Raw genomic sequence first — 22,257 nt, forward strand, 5'->3', positions numbered from 1 at the left:
CTAGAAATGACGAAATCTGTGGCCTTATTCTGAGTTTGCAAACTTTCTCGCCAATTCAAGCTCATATCTTAAAAATAACAAATTAAAAAAAACCCAGAAAAATCAACCACATTTATTGATTTAATTACCTTCAATCGACAGGGGCTCCATCTCCAAGCGCAATACTGGCATGACGGAAACAAATGCCATGGCTACTGCAACTTCTGAGCGCAGTCAGTTGGCAGGTCCTCAAAAAGTAGTTTCTTTTATCCTAGTGATATTCATGACTAGAAAGGTTTTGCATATTTAATGAGCTGGGTGCGGACCAAAACACCCATTTTGATTTGGTCATTGCTGCTCTAAATATAATTTTAGTATCATTGTATCGAGGTACAATTATTCTTTCAGGTCATGTGTTTCAATTTATTTAAAAACTTTGTGATGTAGGTGAAAATTCTGATCTAAAACATGCTTCAAAATAATTGTTTTCACCTGACAAAAGTTGTTATTTTTAAACTATATTTCTGTTTGAGCCCAAAATTTTTTTAAATCATGATAAAGCTGAAGATCTCAGCTTTAATATGATATAGGTTGTATACGAAAAGGTGTTGGGAGGCCGAGATGTACATGGGTCAGGATCCACTTATCAATAGGCCAAGTACATTTTGCAGCTTGAAAAGAAGAATACTGCACACTGATTGGTCAAAGAGACCATACACCCACCCAAATTCAAACGGTTTCCATGCTTAGCCCCTCCAAGGTCACACTCACCATGTGGTAATTTCTTGAAATTAATTTACCCGGGCATGTTATTTTGAAACATTATCCAGCCAATCAGAACTCTGGATTTCATGCTCCTCAGAAATCTTGTCTTGTGTCTTATTGCTAATTGCTGGATCCTGACTGATTTCCAAGGTGCCACATATCAAGAGTGACATTGTGAGAAAGTACAGAAAATTAGCTTTATGATGACATAGATATTATTTGGGCACAAAATGTTTTTTTTTGCACAATCTGCAAGAGAAAACAGAAAGAAAATTCTGCTTTGAGACACCTTTTCAGGCCTAAAATACACTTATTTATCAAAATCCCAAATAAATGACCATTAGGAAGAGTAACTTTTACTCTTTCCAATGTCATAATGCAATGAATATTTGATTTCACTTGAGGATAAAGTGGTTAAATTCTTTGAGAAAGAAATTCTTACAATTCACGAGATTTTGTAGGGAGGTGAATTCAGCCATGAGAGGGTTAGAATAATACCTCAGTAACAATTACCCTATAGCTACGATGGCTTTACAGCGAGTCAAAAACAGCCATTTTAACATTTCATGCATTAGCTACATATACGTGGTTTGAATAAAAATAAATAAAATTGCTGTTTTTTACTCATCGTATGGCCGCCATAGGGGGGATGTGACTGCAGCATAAATCTTGGCTTGTTTATTTGGCATTTTGCTCATTAGCATAGCCATAGGGTTCTGCAGTCTGGCTGATAGGATATCACACAGAATTAGTACCCTACTCTTTTTTAATTGTTTAATAATCATAATTAAATTTTGACTATATTAATTAGAGGTTCTCTTTTTTAAACAGACACACCACACTATACACATCCCTTACTCTCAACTACAAATTTTACTATTGCACATGCATTCCAGCTTTCGATTGGGAAGAGAACAGACCCAACGTGTGCCCTGTGTAATCTTGAAGCGGACACTAAATAGCATATCCTTACCAAATGCCTACGTACCCTCCACCTACGCAACAATCTCTTGGACAAGACAAGGAATATCCTTTAAAGATACCCCCCCCCTCAGCAACCTCCTTCAATGCCTGCAATCCCTGCCACCCTCTAACTGCCCTGATCCTAAAGGCTACCTTGCACTTTATCTTTAAGTTGCATGTCCTTTTCTTGTCCTTTAAACCTATCAATTCACAGTAACCTGCCTATCTTTCAATCCTTTTGGACTTGACATTTGGGCGATTCCAGCCTCATGGACATTACACGTGGACCAATTTTTCTGCTTTTAGTGGTATATGTAGGTCATTTCTGAATTCTGCATTTTGAGTTCATTAATTGATTATTGTAGCTGGAGCAAATTTCTACCTCTCTTCAATTTTTGATGGGAATCCATCGCTAATTATTACAACAGGAGTTATGCAAAATGAGCGTCATGGACATTATGCAGAAAATACATGTTTTGCATACTATTGAAGTTCAACTAAAAAACTCTCTGAATTCTGAGTTCATTTAAATAAGTGCAAACAGTATACTGTTAATGGTTAGAGTTAACTCTACAAGAATATGAAAATTACTTGGCTACATCACTCATATCGCGCTAAGTGTGCTGTAGCCAAGCAAAAGACAATGAAATCAAGACTATGGCAACGTAAAAACGGTGTCAAGTTTTCCCCGTCTTTTTCTAACATTTTTCTTGTTTTTCTTGTTTAAAAATGAAATTAAAGGAGAATGAAACCCTTGGAGCAAGTTAGCTTTTGTGAAAGCAGAAAAATCAAAGAATAAGATCAACAAAAATTTGAGTAAAATAGGACTAGCAATAGAAGAGTTACGAGCATTTGAATGTCGAGATCACTAATGCTATGGAGATCCTCCCATTGGCAATGCGACCAAGATCTATGATGTCACAGATGAACAACTCTCCCCTTTTGGACACTGAAAATATACCCCAAAACATCTCTTTTTGCTCATTCTAATCATATGACAAACGATTCATCAATGATATAATGTTGTGAAACCTCTGTACTTGTCCTCTCATAAAGAGAACACCTCACCTTGTGATAGACTCTATAAAAATGAGAATATAAGTGAAATAAGTACTAAAGTAATGAGGGAGTTGTACGTGTGTGACATCACAGATCTTGGTCGCATTGCCAATGGGAGGATCTACATGGCATTAGTGATCTCAATATTCAAATGCTCATAACTTTCTTATTATTCATTCAATCTTCCTCAAACTTGCAACAATATGTTTCTTTGATTTTTTTCTTTGATATGGATTCAGCTGGTTTCAAGGGTTTCATTCTCCTTTAATATCGTAGAAATGTCGGAAATGAAATTGTATCCCATTTACATGTACATGATTTAGGGCTAGATCTTTTAGAAGTAGAAATCTCGGGGGCAAAAGTTTCAGTTTTTTTCGCTGTACACACAAATGAATGGGACAAAATTCCTGGCTCCATGGAGAGTAAGCCTACATTATAGTAGGATATTTTTACTCTCCAGGAGCCGCCTGGCTAGTGAATACTGGCCAAATGGGCATAGTGGCAAATTGTGTAAAACGGATAGAGGTGCGTTCATCGCTAGCGGGCGTGTGCATTTTGCTTATTACATGACGTCATCCAGTCACTGCCGAGATCCAATTTATGAATGAAAATATAGTAAGCATGCGCAGTGCAAGCCTTCCATTGCCCCACACAGTATTCCACCAAAACAAGTGTGCAATTCTCTATCACCTCGTACCAAAATCGACCTAGAATTTCACTTTCCTATATTTATATGAATTATGAAAGGTATTCTCGGAGGATTATTTTCTCACCGATACCGCACAGGTAAGCGAATTTTGATTACTTCTTGCTTTTCCGTCAAAATCTTACGAATTAGCGTCGATTTCGCATCGTGTTCGTTGGAGTTTGTGCACAAAGTCAATTGAGGCCCGGGTTTCGGAGCGTCGAGTTTTTGATAATTTTCGATCGATACTGGAGCGATCAGATCACAAACCAAGACCATTTCCCGCGTAGACAATGTGACCGGATATCGTTATCGCTATCAATACTTTCGCACGCAGTCCGAAGGAATTATTTTGGCGACCACGTAGTCATGACGTGATCTGCGCAATTGACCAATCAGCGGTCTCCGATTTGCTGAGCGGAGACGGTCTATCCATTGTACACCGTCTATGGACAATTTGCCACTGCTTTTTCTGGCGAGCGTCGTGTAACTTTGGGGAAGTACAATAAGAAACAAGATGGCGGCGTAAACATCGGGAAAGTCTCTTCCGTCTTTTCACAATATTTTTTCATTTTTTTGATGAATTCTTGTTTAAAATGAAGTTTTATCCCATGTACATGATTTATGGCTAGATGTAGGGTGTCTGAAGCCACACTGAAAAGTGTCAGCATAAAACAGGCTGATTTAGGGGAAAATGTGGCACATTTTTTCGGGAAGTTCAGGCTACTAAAAAAATGTGATCTGAATTGATTATTAACTTGTGTTTGGCATGTATGGAAAGAGAAAATTCAGGGGCTTCTTTTGACAGTAAGGACAAGTTTATATGATCATTTTAAATAAGGATTTAGAGATAAATTGCAAACCCTTATTTTTGTGTGTGTTGAGATTGCCATTTCCCCATGCGTTTTCTATGGGAAAATGAAATTTCTGTTTAGCACAATTTTTTCACTTTGTCGCAATTTTTCATTGTGATCTGGTTTCCAAATCTTTATAAAAATCATACCATCAGATAGAGCATAAAACTCCTATTGGACTCTTAATGGACAAGTTTTTGGCATTAATAATAAATTCATAACGGCTCTCGGAAGCTAAAAATTTGGATTTGTGTGTGTCCATTTCTTAACTACACAGTCTATGGCAGAGAAATGCTGAAAATTGACCTAATTTCATTCTTCTTTTTTGCAGCCAATAATTGGATTTTTTTCAAAATGTTACATTTCTGTCAGTCTGAAGGTCACTAATTTCTCTTCAAATTCACAAAGAAAATGTGATATTTTCTTGAAAGAAGAAAAATAATTTTTTTCTCCAGACACCCTAGTATGGTTGGAAGTACCCCTTACCGTCCTTATCGACCACCTAATCTTCTACGCATCGTATCTGCGAAAATATTCATCAATTTTACCCAGTTTTCGTCTCATTTGTGCAGAAAATTGAGCAGATCAGATTCCCATGTTTCGCTCGGCGACTCCGATTCAATCCGCGTATATATCAACGAAAAACGAATACGACTATTTTACATTTGCTCATTTGCACCCGTCTTTTGAAACCGACCACCCGCGATACACTAAGTTTACGGCCGATTCTTGTCGCGCTGGCGAAATATTTTTACTCTTCAAAATCATGTCTATGATGTCAACATGCTAAATGATCGTCTCACGACTTCCAGTGCGAGCTCCGGCACATGATTCGACGATTGACGACGGGTATTTGTTCTAAAGCCGTTTCCTATCGGATTTCTTGGTTTTTCAGCGGGGTTTGGGTTTGGTCAATACAAATTTGATTAGGCCTAATTCTACTAAATTTTTACTTTTTGTTGCTTCTTCTTTTCTCGTAAAATCAATTCATACCGTTTCTATGGACACTGCGTCTACTCTCCCGCGCGTATCGTTTGTAATACGCAATAATTTTAACGCGCGCAAGGTGGTCGGTTTCAAAAGAGGTGGTCGATATGTGGTAGTCTCACCATTACTCATTGTTACTAGACAGTAGAGGCGCACGGCCAATATTGGAGACTGTCTCCAATGTGGGAGATTATCTCCAATATCAGAGACTTTTGTAAAGAATTTGGGTATCCAATTTCAGAGACAGTCTCCAGTTTTGGAGACCAATTTCCTTTGTTTACATTTGCTGCAAAAGGATTACCTTGGCGGCAAATAAAAATGTGATAAGCAGATTCCTCATGAAAAATTACCCCTTTGGCTTTTCACCGTCTACTTTAAAAATTCACCGTCTACTTTTGTTTTGATAAGGATTTTTGTTGTCAATCACACACAAAACAAATGGGCTTCTGACCTCTGTGAGACAACATTTTGGGTGGAAAAAATCATGCTTTTGTTGGTGTTGTTTCTTTTGTCCTTTTGCAAAGCAAGTCTCCAATGTGGGAGATTGTCTCCCCTATTGCCAATTATTGGAGAGAGTCTCCCATATTGGCCGTGCACCTCTCAGTAGAGGCGCTGGTCAGAAAATTGGGATCGTCCCCGTTTACAGGGACTGTCTCAGTTTATAAGGATTTCTCCACACAAGAAATCTAGGAAAGTTCATTCACCTGTTGAGTGCCGACACCAATCAAGAGTGCTAGTCAATGTAAACATATCGGGTTTCATAACAAGATTATTGGAAGACGGCAAGTCATAATAAATAGACGGTGAACTGGGGGGAATTGAGGTCACTGAATCTATTTTTAGCACTCTCAATTCCCCTAATTGCTGCCTTTGTCCCGTAGGGAGAAGTGAAGAAAAAACGTCCCCATAAACAAGGACAGTCTCAATTTATCAAGACATAATTTGTCTTGGTTTATAAGGATATCCTTGTTGTTTTCTGGGACAATCCCAATTTTTGGACCAGCGCCTCTACTGCCTCTACTGCTAGTAGGGACAACGGTATATTCGGTATTTGCTCTATCAAAATCCCTACATACCATTGCGAGTGCGTCGAGCGCGTCCGTTGATCCTACGAAGCCCCAATAATGCATCCCTCTTGACTGATAATTTCACCCTAAATTGAGTTATTTCAGGTAGCTATGATATATTTGGCATTAAAAGGATCGGTAATTATTTGTCAGTAATTATTTAGTATTCTATATTTTCGAATGGCTTACCTCTACTTGTTCTTTGAATGGGAAAATATCGTACTTTGTCCTTGTATTCCACATGAACTGCAGAGTTTGTATGTGTATAAAGTCAATGGGGAAATTCAAAGTTTTGCACACGCGACCCGTCACCATGACGTCACCAGGATTGCGTGTGAGCGAGCTAAGTTTGATTTGGGGGCGGCGCCCTCCAAAATTTGACCAATAAAAATTCTGCATTTGCTGCATCTTTTGGGATTTTCCCTAAATTCATGTCTCAGGGACCGTCTTGGAAGTGCGTGCTGAGCTGTATAATCTTTTTGAAGGACCCACCCTATTCTACTTAAAGATATTCAATTAAAACATCTTGGGGCCCGTTTTGGGACTTTTCATTCTTAAAAAAGATGGTTTTGAGACGAAGTCTTATATCTAGATTAATTTAAGAAAAAAAAATTAGTGAATTTATTTTTAAATTTTAAAATGCAAAGCAAAAACCTCCATATGACGTGTACGTGACGTAATTATCGTCATGAAGTTGAAGATCGCGCGAAGTGGTGGGAGGGGCCTATCGCGAACGTAGACCATGTATTAGTCTTGATTCAGGCAATTTTTATGATTTGTAAAGTTTGTTGAAACACTGTAACGTTGTGAACGGATATCATCCAAATAAAATAAATGAAAATAATTTTAAAATGTGAAAGGATGAAGGCTAGCACAATCTTTCTCTTAGGAACATTCAGCCCCCCCCCCCCGTCCTCAGTTACAAATGTTAATCACGTGTAATCGCCGTGATACAAGGAGAGATGTTTTGGAAGGTCATGTGTGTGTGAGATATTGCACATGGCATAATGGCGGCATATACGTGTGATACCAAGTGATATCTCCTTGGTGATACAGGGAATTCTGTACAAGGATGTTTACACTTGTGTGTGAGAAGGTCTGTGACCGAGATGGTGGCATGGGAATAATGGAGTTAGAGTGGATTAAAAAACTGCGTGTGTAAAGCATGGACCTGTACGTTGCAACTGTACATTCGCTCTGGGGGCTAAATCCCGGGGCTAAATTAAAATAGGGGAATCCCCCGGTGTGTATAGCTTGATTAGTAATCAATTGTTAAGGCCTACTAAAGTATATTTTGTTTATTAAAAAATCTAAGAAATCAATGTTTTAATTTGCAATGTTTACGCACAATATATGTATATATGCCCTCTCACAATCACACACATTTAAGATTTTATTTTGAACAGTAACATACTGATTGTTGTAAAATTAGGATACAAAAATTACTCTACGAGATGTCAGTTATTTTTTTATTTTCTAATGTATAGGCGGAGGGGGGGGGGTGGGTTCCCTCGGTCCTGCGCCCCTGCTCTTAGCAAAAATAAATAAATGGATATTAAAAAAAAAAATCCTAATTGGAGAAAATTTTCCCCAAAACGTACGTATCTCCTATCTCCTGAATTACAATAATAATTTCTGCCAATACCTGCAAAGAACCCGTTTACACCCCCCCAAAAAAAAACCCTGAAAATTGGAGGCCATTTATATGATTGAGCGGAGAGTTGGAAAAAAACGTTTTCGCTGAGAGACCCTCCCTCCCCCCCCCCCCGCTGACTTTTACATCCGTAATCTGCTTTGGGTTGGATTCTGAATTAGGGTGGGGGTATGGGTATCATCATGTAACAACGATCAGACGAGAATACTCACTTGTTAATTATTATTCTTTTTTTTTGTTAAGTGAAAAGAGTTGCCCCCTCCTTCGGTGTCCCTGGTCGGTGCCGGTGAGTTTTCCAAAAGAAAAATATTCTGAAGGTTGCTTTGGGGAACTCTTCGTCAATTTTGAGATATGACATTATTTCACTTGTCATAATCATGAACATAATACAAACAAATATTACATCAGAAGAATTAACATTACATACAAATCAGACATGGCATCATTTATTTAAATTGAATAATACGGCGAATAGAAACATGAGGGAACCTGCATTAAAAAGCAACGTTTTATTTCTTCAGTCTGCAGGATCCAAAAAATATGAACTCTTCATGCAGGACAGCACAATAAAAATGATAATTTGATTCCGTAAAGAAATGCCAAAATATTACAACTGTAAAGAAAGTAATTTACATGGACTTTTTCGGAATAAGGAGGGTGTGAAAGAATAAGTTGTTTCTGCGAAGTTGCCGCGGTGTATACTTCAAAAGATCAATGCAGAAGGGTGTTGACAACAAAAAGAAAGCAATTTACATGGATTTTTCGGAATAAGGAGGGTGTGAAAGAATTTGTTTCTGTGAAGTTGCCGCGGTGTTGACAGACATAAAACAGCCTGTCCGATAAGGTCTTGGAAGCCAGACATTCCGTCGTCTTCGGTAGGAACATTTCATGAGATAAAATGAGTCATGTTTTTTTTTTGCGTTTTCACTTCTGATTGGGTCAAAGCATTCATGTGCTGACCAGTGAAAAGCACCCCTTTCCATTGATCTTTTGAATGATCCCATGATGGGTTAGTGTGTTCTAGCCTGAATTATATAACACGAGAATACCCCCAGGGATCCCTGAGCTGGTTGTACCCCTGCCTTTCCGGTCCAGGGAATATACTCCAGATGGACGAGGGCATTTACCCAGGGTTGGCACGTTTTAAACGGTGTGTTTTAAAACATGTTTTAAAACGCGTTTTAAAACACCCGTTTTTTTTACAAAAAAAACGTGATTTAAAACGCCTCATAGACTTGTGTGTTATGAATATGCATGGATGTGATTTTACATGAATATATTTTTTTATACTTTTATTTCTTAAGTGGTATATTATTTTCTTCTAACTAAATCACTTTCTCAACACAACTCTTTTTCTCCTCTCTCTTTCCCCCCTTCTCCCTTTTTCCATTGCTTTGTCGTGTTCCTTTCCTCCTGTTCAATTATGTACATCAATCTATATTTCTCATTTTAACAAGCATTTGAGTGTTGTGCTCACTTTTAGACAGGGAAAGAAACACTATTAAAAATAAGCTCAAATATGTAATAGTAGTACTTGAATGAAATGGAAGTGTTGCACAAGCACAATAATATTTTGCAAATAGACAGTATAACTGACATTGTAACCTTGAGGTACACACTAAAGTAGGTGAAACTTTGCGCTTCGTAAAGATGAAGAAAAGTAGTTTAATTTATAATAAGATAATTAGCTAGCAAACCTTAAAGGACAAGTCCACCCCAAGAAAAAGGTATTATGCTGAAAATTTCATCAAAGCGGATGTAAAATAATAAAGTGATGACATTTTAAAGTTTCGCTTAATTTCGCAAAACAGTTATATGCGCATCCTGGTTGGTATGCAAATGAGGGGACTGATGACATCACTCACTATTTATTTTGTATGTCGTTTTTTTCTCATTGTCATGTAAAATATAGTTTTTTCCTCCCTGAACATGAGTGGAACTACAATTGTTTTAACATTTTTTGGTTCAGTCAAGTTGGTCATTATTATCAAATCTGTATAAATTGAAATATTGTATTGTTCAAACAATTAAAAAAACAAAAGAAATAGTGAGTGAGGGACATCATCAACTCTCTCATTTGCACATCACTGAGTTGTTATAAATGTTTTGTGAAAAATAAGCGAAACTTTAAAATGTCGTAACTTTCTTATTTCACATCCGATTTCGATGAAATTTTCAGCATTATGCTTGTTTGAATTTTTTCTACTGATTCAAATCAACATTTTTCTGGGGTGGATTTGACCTTTAACCCTAACAATCCCAGGGGACTGTAATGGCCCCCTTAAAAATTTCTATGATAAATCCATTAGCACGGCAGGGCCACGCCATATTGTTCAAGACTATTTTTTGGATACATGCATGGATATGCGGTTATGATATTACCATGGAGCTATCAGCACATTGATAGCTCCGTGATATTACACAAGTGCATGTCAGACCAGAATTGCTCAATATCGTGATTTCATGTATAAAGCCAATGCAAATTTTTTGCCAACATTTGATCTGTATCAATATTTGTGCTTTTTGTTAATGATTGGAAAATTATTGCCAATAATTTTCATTAAAAAACTAAAAAAAAAAAACCAAAAGTAACCACAAAACTGTACATAAGAAATATAAAAAAAAACAAGTAAAAAAAAACATTGAAAAAAACAATTTGATCAGAATTCCTCAATTAAAGAAATAAGCAGTTCAAGGGCCTAATATTTATAGATTTAAACCCAAACTTATATTTCATGCACTTGTGGGTACCCGGTAGGATGCGAAAATCAGTGTAGCTTGTCCAGTACTGTGTGCGCCTCACTAGCGACTGACTGGAATACTACCCAGGGAGTGGAGGATGTGCATACATTGTGTGCGGGAATGACTGATTGATCCGATGACTGGGTTAATAATATATCTGTAAAGTGCTTAGACACATCGTTCCAATGTATTAAGCGCTATATAAAAGCGGACTATTATTATCATTATTATTACTTAAAATTGGTATAATTGATTCAAATGAAATAAAGCATATTGAGTAAATGAAATTAAGCTTTGAAAGCCTATATTCTATAGATTATGTTGTTTTCTTACAAAGCGCAACTTCTTCTCACCCCCTAGATTGACAAGACTAAAAAACCCTGAGACTACATGTATGAGGAATAAACTTATAAAATGTCAACTTAATTTTTCGGCATTCAATTTCCTTGATTTAGTAATTTTGGGAAAAATATGAATTTTTTTGTTGAAAATTCAGTAACAAAAATTGTAGTCATCTCTTACTTACTCCATAAACGTATTTAAAACATCAAGAGCTTAAATCATACTGTATTAAGTGTATAATTTAATTGATTTACAGGAAAATTACATCGTTCGTTGGAAAAAAAAACGTTTTAAAACAATAAAAAACGTTTTATTTGTTTTTTTAAATAAAAAACGTTTTTTATTACAACCCTGCATTTACCACATCAGGTAAGAATCATCCATTACAATTAATTATTATTAATATGTAATTCAAATTTTATTTTCCACTGCGGAAATGTTCAAACCTTATTAATGTATTTTTATGTTATAGAGAGAGAAATCGAAATAAACATCCCTAAACCTCACTTAAATTATTTTAAATTGCAGAATATACAAATATTAATTTTAAATGTTCTTAATAACTTGATTCTTTTCCATGAAAACATTTTTTTTTCATACACTGACCCACCCTTTCTAAAAAAAAAAAGGGAAGATAGGTCCCGGTTTACGTCGTTATATATAGGCCTACAGAGATAAGATCACTGGCTTTTACCGTTATCTGAGATTTTTTAAAAATCATGTACGTATATAAAATAAAAAAGAATATATAGGGGGGCGCCGAACCCAAAATCCCAACAATTAACTTAAACTTTTCCTTCAACCCTGCATGATGTCACTCAACACCCCCTCCCCACTCCCCCCCCCCCAAAAAAAAAAAAGATATCAGTTACCGAGGAAAAAAACATTCATGAGCAAGGTCGACATCCCGTCCTTTTCGTAAGTGGGAACAATTTCACGGGAGAATGCTAATGGTAGAGACTGGGAGGTAGTTTTATTTTTTCTTGGGGGGGGGGAGGTAAGGCGACTTAATCAGATCGATAAAAATATCATAACTGTATCTACCCCCCCCCCTCTTTCCTTATTTTTACGAGCGTGTAACACCTCAGTCACATTTTGATCTGATTTACGGCGGCCGTACGGTGGTCGAACACAGCCGTTTTATTCATTTCTATTCAAACTATTAGTAACCAACCCACCTAGTATGATATAGCTATTTTTTAAAATCTTTAAAACGGCTGTTTTTTTTATTCACCGTTCTGCCACCATAGAGCAAATGTGACTGTAGTGTATCTGATATAAAAAGGAAACATTTACAGAAAATAACAGAAAAGGAAGAGGAACAAAAATAACCTATATAAATCCAAACAACTGACTCTTTTCCTCCATAATGTCCCTCAACGCCCCCATTCCCAAGACAGAGCTCCCTGTCCCTACCAGAGCATTCTCCTATAGCGTATTTCTTTGTTCCGTATACGAAGAGGGGGGAGAGAAAAAGAAATATGAGAACATCGAGTAAGATCGACATTCAGTAGGAACAATAAAGGTGAACATATTCTCGTGGGAGAATGATCTGGTAAGGACAGCTAGGTGTTTTTTTTTCTGGGGGGCGGTAATTAAGATCGAAAAATGAAAAATAAATAATCATCACTATTTTGACTTGGTCTTCACCCCCCAAAAAAAAAAAAAATTGGGGGGGGGGGGGTAGGTATAAAAAATTTAAGGGGGTTGAGTTGAGCCCCTGTTACCCCCCCCCCCCCTCCCCCGCGTACGCCACTGGAGCCTACAACAGGCCTCTACCTCGGTCACATTTGTTTATACGACGGCCGTTTTATTCATTTTTATTCAAACCACGGAGCTATTTAGAATGTTAAGACGGGCGTTTTTTTTTACTCGTCGGACGGCCTTTGCATGAGCAAATGTTCCGAGGTAGTAGGTTGCCAAAATTAAGAGACAGAGCTCATGACATGATTATCAGTTCGATGAATTAGATGTCAAATATCACCATACTCTAGATCAAATTTAAAGTAACTTAGTAAGGAATCAAATCATAACAATGCAACAATAATCTAACGATCAAAATATCTGCATTCTGCTCTTCTTCGAGCTTGATGACTTCACAAATAAATGGCACACAAGCAATATCTGAAAACAATTTAAATACTACTTTTCCCTCTGTTTTCTCTCATTTCCTTGACTCACTCACGCTTTCTTTCTGTTCTATCAATGTTCGATGGACGTACATTAAAAGTGACTTTAACTGGGTGGAAATATTTCGGGACCGAAATCATTTATTGAATAACGGCGCGGGACAGCGACGTCTTTTACAAGACTATATTTTGGGGTCATCGGACTTACGCGATGCGCCAGCGATCACCTGATATTTTCGCGCAGCTGTCTCCGTCCCAAACTGTCTAAAACTGGCCGCAAAGCCTTATTGACACAAAGCAGCGCGGACGGAGTCAATGGGGAAATTGAACGTTTTGGGCCAAGTTTGAACCCTTTTTTTCTAATTTCATTTACATGTTGGAATAACAAGACTTGTCTGAATGGATTAGTACCATTTATTTTAATCAAGTAAGTGATTTTAATATTATAAAACGAAGGAGATTTTTTTTTTTTTGTCTTCATTGGGGTCCCTACTGCTAGATGTTTTAGAAGTAGAAATCTCGGGGGTTGAAAGTTTAAAAAACTTTCAGGTTTTGGGGTCCTTCGTGTAGGTGAATAGGAAGAACTCCCTGGCCTCATTGAGAGTAAGCCTACGTTAGTAAATGATTTTTACTCTCAAGAACCCGCCTGGCTAGCCACGGCGGCAAAACCCTTGAGTGGCTCGTGGGCACAACCGTGGGCACGGACATAATAACACTACGGTACGGTCTACGCACGGGGCAACTCATCCACACACTCGGAATTATTTTAGGTACGCACACCTGCATCAATTCAATCACTAAAATTAATGGACTAAATTCATTTAGGCAAAGTAAATCTATACTGAAACACATATACACGATTCAATGATCTTCATAAAGGATACCAACACCAAGGTCTCATCGGCTTCTTCTTCTTTCTCCCCATTTTCCGATGATATTTTGACACAGAAAGACAGAAACAGCACGTTATCGACGCCAATCTCAGTTTTCTCGTTCAAAAATCTCACACCACAATGTCGCGAATCCCGAGATTACATAGCACCTCGACCTCGACCTCCAACAACGCGGACGGACGGGGGGGGGGGGGGGTGCTGGGCAAGGGAGGGCAGATCTGAAGGAAAAGCGAAACGGCTATGCACCCCCTTCCGTGTGAAAAACGGTGGGGGATTAAAAAAAGAAGTAAGCCAGACGGAAGTACACGGCATCGTCCCGGCCCAAATGCCCCCCAAAAGAAAAAAAAACAGAAGAAAACAAAGGAAATAAGGACCAAGGCCTCTATAGGGAAAAGAAGCTTTGCTTTGTGGAATAAAGAGGGAAAAATAGGATGAAGAAAACTAATGGGGCTCGGAAGAGGGAGCATAGAAGGAAAGTGATTTTTTATTTTATTTGCATATTTAAAGCCCTTTATCATATTTATAGGACCAAATAAATAGGTAAAGAAGGAAAATGGATAGACATATTTTTAGGCAGATCCAGGTGATAGACGTTTCTACAGGCCCCTATTGGCGGAGGAAAGCAAATGAAAAAGAAAGCCACAGAAAAGGGAGAACTTAAGAAAAAAAGGAAAAGTTAAATGATAAAACAGAATTAAAGAAGAAGAACAAAAAGAAAGACAGTGAGGAAGGAAAGTGAAACATAGAGAATTGACGACTGTATATAGGCCTCATTGTATTAGAATAAACTATAAAGATTCCGCTTTGCCTAAAATATCTGTTTTGAATTTCAAGTCATATTAGTTCGCTTAATTTGTTTTGTAAAATTTGCTTGTCATGTTTCTATATATACCTCTTTCTTTTTTTATTCTCTCCTCCTCCCTCGTCTTATTCCTCCTCCTCCTTTATTCTTCTTTTATACTACTACTCCTGAGCTCAGTGGGGTACGCAGGAATTTTTAAACCAAAAAACCAAGAAAGAAAGGTCTTCACCACCAATTTTAGGTCTTCGATAAATTTTTTAGGGGGGTGGGTATATAAAAAAAAATAAGAGGGTTTGAACCCCTGTAACACCCCGGCCCCTGCGTACGCCACTGCCTAGGCCCTCCTCCTCTTTCTCCTGTATTTTAGTTCCTTCTCCGCCCCGGGTCCCCCCCTCCTCCTTCTCATCTTCCCCTCTCCTCCTTCGATCTTTTATACGTCTATCATTGTTTGTATACCATCACTATGTAGAAGAATGTGAGCATGTAAAGGATCAAGCCTCCAGGGGCCGTTGCAGAAGAGTTGCAATCAATCGCAACTCTAAAAATCACGCGCAACTTGATTTTCAACCGTTTTCAACCAAAAAACAGCGCGCATTTGGGACTTGCGATTGAATTTTTGACTTGCGTTTAACGCAACTCTTTATGCAACGGACCCCAGAAATATTTGTTGATAAAAGAAAGTATACAATCTATATTATACATGTTGAGTGAAGACAGGGGAGACACGTGTGTTGATGAGGTGTGGCACGGGAAGCTATCTATGACCTTTTTTTATCAATAATGATAAAAAAGGGTACACGACAATACACCATAGGGGCACCGCCCCTGGTATAGCTCAAAACCACAGGAGCTTTGTAAGAGATATTTTCAAATAAAATGGGCATTTAGACCAAAAAACACACAATTACTTACAAAGATTTTATTACTGATACAGACAAAACGCAACAATCACAGTGTTTAAAATTTTTCCAAAGAGGTTCGATAAAAATCTGAACATTACAGTAATATGACAAGAACACAAGAAACTATAGTTGTGAATTACCGGAGCTCTGTTTCACAAAACTTAAATATCAATTGTTTAAATAATGCTCAAATTCCCATAGGCCTATGTGCTCTTGGCTAATGAAAACTATTTTTTTTAATGAAAACAGCATCTTGTAACTTGCAGTTGACATGGTTGATGTTAAATTTTGTGAAACATGGTCGCTCAAAGCAGTCGGTGACGAAGGTATTTCTAGCGTTTCATATTTAAAAAGTCAAATTTCATATTTAAGTGTACAATTTTGAGTAAATCGTGTAAATATTGGTCATTGTAACGATCAATCTTCAACAAAGTCAATAGATCTGAAACATTGAAAATATTATATGATATTATAAAGTATTTTCATGATTTAGGGTAGCTTCAGCTAACTATTCTTTTTTATAGTAAAATTTCAAAAAAATCGTACCGCTTTAAGTGAAATGTAAGCCAAAATTAACTTAAATCAAAGACTTGGGAGCATTCATCTTACACTATATCGACTCCGTTCATATAATTTCTACATTGCGTCCAAGAAAAGAAAAAGTCGATGATCATTATAACCTTATCACAAATATAATTAGTGGCCCATCATAGCACAGCTTAGAATCGCCATTTTAATTTGGTGCTATAGCAGCTAGGATGCAATCTCTACATCAGGATGTAAAATAATTTGAAGAAAGGATATCAAAGACATTTGTCAGACAGTAGTACAAAGGGAAGTCCAGTGTCCCAACTAGCCAAGCATAAAGTTTTTTAACCATGCCGTTGCTATAGTAGGCAATTAATAAAAACGCATGTGTTTCATGAAAATATAAAAACAATGTAATTGCTTTTATCAAAGAGCAGATATGGAACTGTTGAGACATGTGATATATTTTCCTGAACTTTAGATACCGTCTGCCGAATGTATTGTTTGTCTCCTTTCTTAAAATTGTTTTACTCAGTCATTTGCAGCGTGTGTCATAATTATGAACTGCAAAGAGAAGATTAAGTATTACATTAATATATAATTTCTTAATCAAATCAGAAAAGATAACATCGACATTTTTGGTTTAGTTTTCCCCTGAACGCAGAGTGGTATAAAATTCTTGAAAATTAACGAAACATATATATAAACATGTAGCCCTTCTTTTTATTAAACGATTCATGACAGTTTGCAACAAGATAAGTCAAATACTCACGACGATCAATGTTATTCACAATTATCTCTCATTTTTTGAGCGATAAGCAGTATGTTTACTTAATGATCATAGAATATTATGTTTCCATCATTCCACATGAATTTTTCATTGTCCAAACGCATAAGCATCAATCTTTTGAGAAAATACCCATAAGTGCATTAGAATATACATTAACTTTAAACTGCTGGCAGCAGGCTTCCTGTGCACATACACGGCAGCCTGGACTTAATAAAGAAGAAAAAGAGCATCATAATATCAATTAATCATAATCTTTTGCAATAATTGATAAATATTGAAGCTCTGATATAATCATTAAAAAATATTTAAGGTTACTTTCGTGGGGGGGGGGGTAATTTAAATGAATAGTCATGGTGTTCCCAAAGAGATTCAAATCATTTCAATATCCTTTTTTTAGGGGGCGGAGGTTGGACACTTTACTTAACTGTCTTTTTCTTCGTCGGCTTGGCAGCTTTCTTTGTAGGCGTCTTTTCCTTATTTTTAGCAGATGTTTTTTTTGTCTTCCCCTTTCCTGTAGCTGCTGGGGACACTGCTGATTTAGCTTTTGGTTTCTTCGCCAGTGAAGATGCTTTATTGGCCGGTGACTTCGATACTGGTTTCTTTGCCGGGGACTTAGATGCTGGTTTCTTTGTCTTCTTGAACCTACTCGGAGCAGGAGATTGGGACTTACTTCGTCGATGTATTGCTTTGGATTTACTCACCCTCGGCTTTGGCGTTGCACTTGCGCTCGCTGACCGTGGTCGGTGAGCCGGTTGCTTCTTGGCGGGGTTTTTCCTGTAAGGCGGAGGGGTTCTTCCGCCATCGGGATCACTGCCCTCCGTGTCATCTTCATAATCAAAGATGTCATTATCGCTCTTCTTTCGATCTTTCTTACCCGCCGGAGATTTGGGAACCTTCTTTTTTCCGGTCGCTGACGCTTTCTTTTTCTCCGCCTTCTTTTTGACGACTTTCTTGACTGGTTTTGGTGGTTTACCTAGCTTGTATCGCCCTAACATGGTGCCCATGGATTCATATTTCTTATTAGGTCGGACTATTGCTCCCGAGTCGTCACATCTTTTGAGAGCCATTCGAAGTAGGTTCTTCATTCTGCTCTGATCAATCTCCGGGTATCTCTGTATGATCCATTGCTTAATCGCAATAACGGAAGCACCCTTCTTCTCATCCAGTGCCTTAATAGCCGTCACCACCATGTCGTTGTATTTAGGGTGATGTGACGTTGATTTGCTCGCTTTTGTGGCCATTCCGACGTCGCCATTCGGTATTTCCAGATCGTCATCAGATGACATTTTGAGAAAGGTAAATAGTCACCTCAGCTGATGATAAAAAACAAATATTGCATCGAATTAAATACCACGAGGTTAATCATAATATATCAATATAAGTAGTTTGTTAATGCAGGCATGCAGGGATTAGTGTGGAGGCATTAATGGAGCTCATTCACTCACAATGTCATCTGCGTTTAGCGACCGATTTTTGCTTTCTAAAAAGCATCTCTAGAATACGTATAGGGAAGGTGGAGCCTCTTTAAAAGTGCCATGGAGGGGCATGGGCAAAAGACCGATCGCGTTTTGTTAAAACAAAAAATATGACACTTTTCAAAACGGTGAAGACAAGGCACAAGTACTAGTGTGATAGAAGTTCAGGCCGATATACCACTAAAATTTGCGTTCCTATCGGTTCCCATTTTATCTATTTTCCCTTCTCCGTTTCCCCCTACTTGAAAATCATGGAAGAGCCGCTTGCATCCCTGACCCCACCCTGTATTGCCCTGACTCAGTCATCCTCCTCAGAGTTCCCCTTGATTAACATATTCAAGTTTTATGCATACTTCCTCAAAAATAAAATTTGACTTGGCAACCTTATACTCTTGCCGGTCAAATCAACAAGACATGCACATTATCGATTTTAAAGTGAAGTGGAACCTATTGATCGGGGGGGGGGGTGGGGGGGGGGTAGATGACGATTGAAAAGGAAGATCACTGACACGATCATCTGGTCATGATTTGAAAACAATACTTTGATGAATTGATTGAGGAAAATGTTTTCACTGACCTGGTCATCTACGCCCCTTCCTCCCTCAATATACCAGAGTGTCGCCTAGTCTTGAGGACTCCATGATGTCTTTAAAAAAAAATTAACATATACCTCTTCATCAATGATGAAGAAGTATATGTCAATTTTTTTTAAAAAGACATCATCATGGAGTCCTCAAGACTAAGTGTCGCCTTCGATTCCTAGTATTTTACTTAAGAGAACAGGTGCATCAGGTCGGGGGGGGGGAGGGGCGGGCGGGCGGGCTAAAAAAAGTGATTAAAACGGTATTTCCGATTTTTTTTAAAACAGTATTTACCAACATGACAATCTTCAATAAATTTGATCAAATATCTTTTTGTTAACTATTTTTTAACTTACATAATATTATAAGTAAAAGTAATATTAAAGTACTAGTGTGATAGAAATTCAGGCCGATATACCACTAAAATTTGCGTTTCTATCTGTTCATAATGTTTTATTGTACAAATTTAATTGATGAAAATTTGCATTTTCGCTCTTTTAAATGAGCATATTGGCGTGGCTTCCAAATCTTTCATATCGTTCATCATTTCATGTCATATTTCAATTCCATTTTATGATAGCACTAGGACATAAGTAATGCATAACAAATTATTAGTGTTAGTACAGAGGGAACAAAAAAAAAAAAATATATGAAAATAAAAAGAATGGAAGAGACGAATTAAAAATTTAAACAAATTAGAACCACGAAGTTATTTGACTTGCAACAGCAAGCGTTTAATTGGAACCACTCACACTAGTGCGAGGTTAGTATTAGTATACGAACGACCATATTCATATCCATAATCATTAACAAGCTCACAATGTACCCGAGTGAAAATTATGCAGTGTCCAGTGTACTGCTTTAAAATCGAAATGGATGACCAGATAAACAGACATTCAGATAATACCTTTTATTTCGTTGCAGAAATATAAAATTGTGTCCACTTCTCAGAATTCTCTTTTCTTGATTGAATAATGATGTAAAATTGGATTATAAACGAAGCCTTTTTCCTGAGCTGATACTCCTTTTCAACAAGCATACAGAATACACAAGACCGTTCCCTGTAGAAACAACGATGGAACAGCTCTAGGAGGAGAGTAAATGGGTAACCAGCAAGCGAAACCAATCCTATGTTCCACCAGGTCCCGTCTGAATGCACCTTCCCCTGTAGTGACACTCGTTTCAGAACCGAATAAAACTGTATATAATTTACCTGTCTCTATTTAATAACTAGGTGTGTGACCCCTTTCGCCAAGGCGCCAATTGTTAGTAAAAAGAGATAGCCTTTAACAGATTCCGTGCATTCCAATCTGTTGTTCAGGGTACATCTAATGATGACAATTCTTCTGTCCCCTGGCACAATGATGATCACAGCTAACAAATTTACATGATAATGAACCTGATCCACGGGCGTTTACCAGAATATTTCAATAGGGTTTGGGTGGGGCGAGACCCCTAAGATCGACACCGTATTTTTTTTCCAATTCTTATTATAGAGTTGCATGACACAATAATTTCTCTTTATATTTCTCTTTTCACTCCTTTTCTCCTCCTTTTTATCTATTTCCCCCTCTCCGTTTCCCCCTACTTGAATATCATGTAAGAGCCCCTTGAATCCCTGACCCCACCCTGTATTGCCCTGACTCAGTCATCCTCCTCAGAGTTCTCCTTGAATTAACATATTCAAGTTTTATGCATACTTACTCAAAAATAAAATTTGACTTGGCAACCTTAACTCTTGCCGGTCAAATCAACAAGACATGCATATTATGAATTATAATGTGAAGTGGAACCTATTGATCGGGAGGGGGGGGGGGTGACGATTGAAAAGGAAGATCACTGACACGATCATCTGGTCATGATTTAAAATCAATACTTCGATGAATTGATTGAGGAAAATGCTTTCACTGACCTTCTGGTCGTCTACGCCCCTCCCTCCCTCAGTGTCGCCTTCGATTCCTAGTATTTTACCTAAGAATTCGAGAACAGGTGCATCAGGTCGGGGGGGGGGGGCGGGGGGGGGGCTGAAGACCATAAAGACTACCATCTTAAAAAAGTGATTAAAATGGTATTTCCGAGAAAAAAAATTACAGTATTTTAATACCAACATGATAATCTTCAATAAATTTGATTAAATATCATTTTTGTTAACTATTTTTTTTACTTACAGAATATTATAAGAAAAATTAATATTACAAGCGCGATGGACAGTGGACCCTTTGGATATCTATGTAATTATGAATGCATATATAGGCTTATGAAGGATATTTTCATGAATTTGGATATGTCCTGTCATTTCGCATCTTTATTTTGTTGGAAATTTTTCCTCATCCTTTTTCATTTTGCTTTTGTTTCTCAGTCAGATAGTCTCATCTTGAATCAATATCATTCAACTTTCTATTGAACCATGAAAAAGAAAACATATTATGTTACATGTTACATTTAATCATTGTGATTTTAGAGATTTTAGAGGACAGTTTGTACCGCTTCAGACGGCTATTCTGAACCAAAACATAATTATAATGATAACTCTTTATTTAGGTAAAAATGAACGATTGTCGCATGAGCAAATCATGGAAACTTAAAAGTGCCACCAATACGTTCAGATAATCATCTCGACGAGATGACAAGATCTTGGATCTCGTCTTGTCTACATCCCGTGGGTGAGATGATCAGATGACAAGATCTTGTATCTCGTTATGTCTACATCCCGTGGGTGAGATGATCAGATGACAAGATCTTGGATCTCATTATGTCTACATCCCGTGGGTGAGATGATCAGATGACAAGATCTTGGATCTCGTCATATCTACATCCAGTGGAAGAGGTGATCAGATGTCATGATCTCGTAACTCGTCATGTCTACATCTTTTAGAAGAGATGATCAGATGACATGATCATGGATCTTGTCATCTGAATCTGATCTTCTACTCCACAGGATGTAGACATGACGAGATTCAAGATCTTGTCATCTGATCATCTCTCCCACAGGATGTAGATAATTGTGATGAGATCCAAGATATTGTCATCTCATCATCTCTCCGACAGGATGTAGACATG

General features: G+C 37.6%; 1 protein-coding gene across 1 annotated transcript; it reads right to left on the reverse strand.

The window, feature by feature from the left end:
- Positions 1 to 15,820: 15,820 nt before the first annotated feature.
- LOC129269431 (histone H1-gamma, late-like) lies at positions 15,821 to 20,527 on the reverse strand. The gene is made up of 2 exons (XM_054906930.2): positions 20,105 to 20,527; positions 15,821 to 18,454 (listed from the first exon to the last, which is right to left on the reverse strand). Exon 2 carries the CDS (start codon positions 18,425 to 18,427, stop codon positions 17,558 to 17,560), a length of 870 nt encoding a protein of 289 aa, XP_054762905.2. The 5' UTR covers positions 18,428 to 18,454; positions 20,105 to 20,527; the 3' UTR covers positions 15,821 to 17,557.
- Positions 20,528 to 22,257: the final 1,730 nt, after the last annotated feature.

This window comes from Lytechinus pictus, chromosome 10, assembly GCF_037042905.1.
Source record: "Lytechinus pictus isolate F3 Inbred chromosome 10, Lp3.0, whole genome shotgun sequence".
Lineage (NCBI taxonomy): Eukaryota > Metazoa > Echinodermata > Echinoidea > Temnopleuroida > Toxopneustidae > Lytechinus > Lytechinus pictus.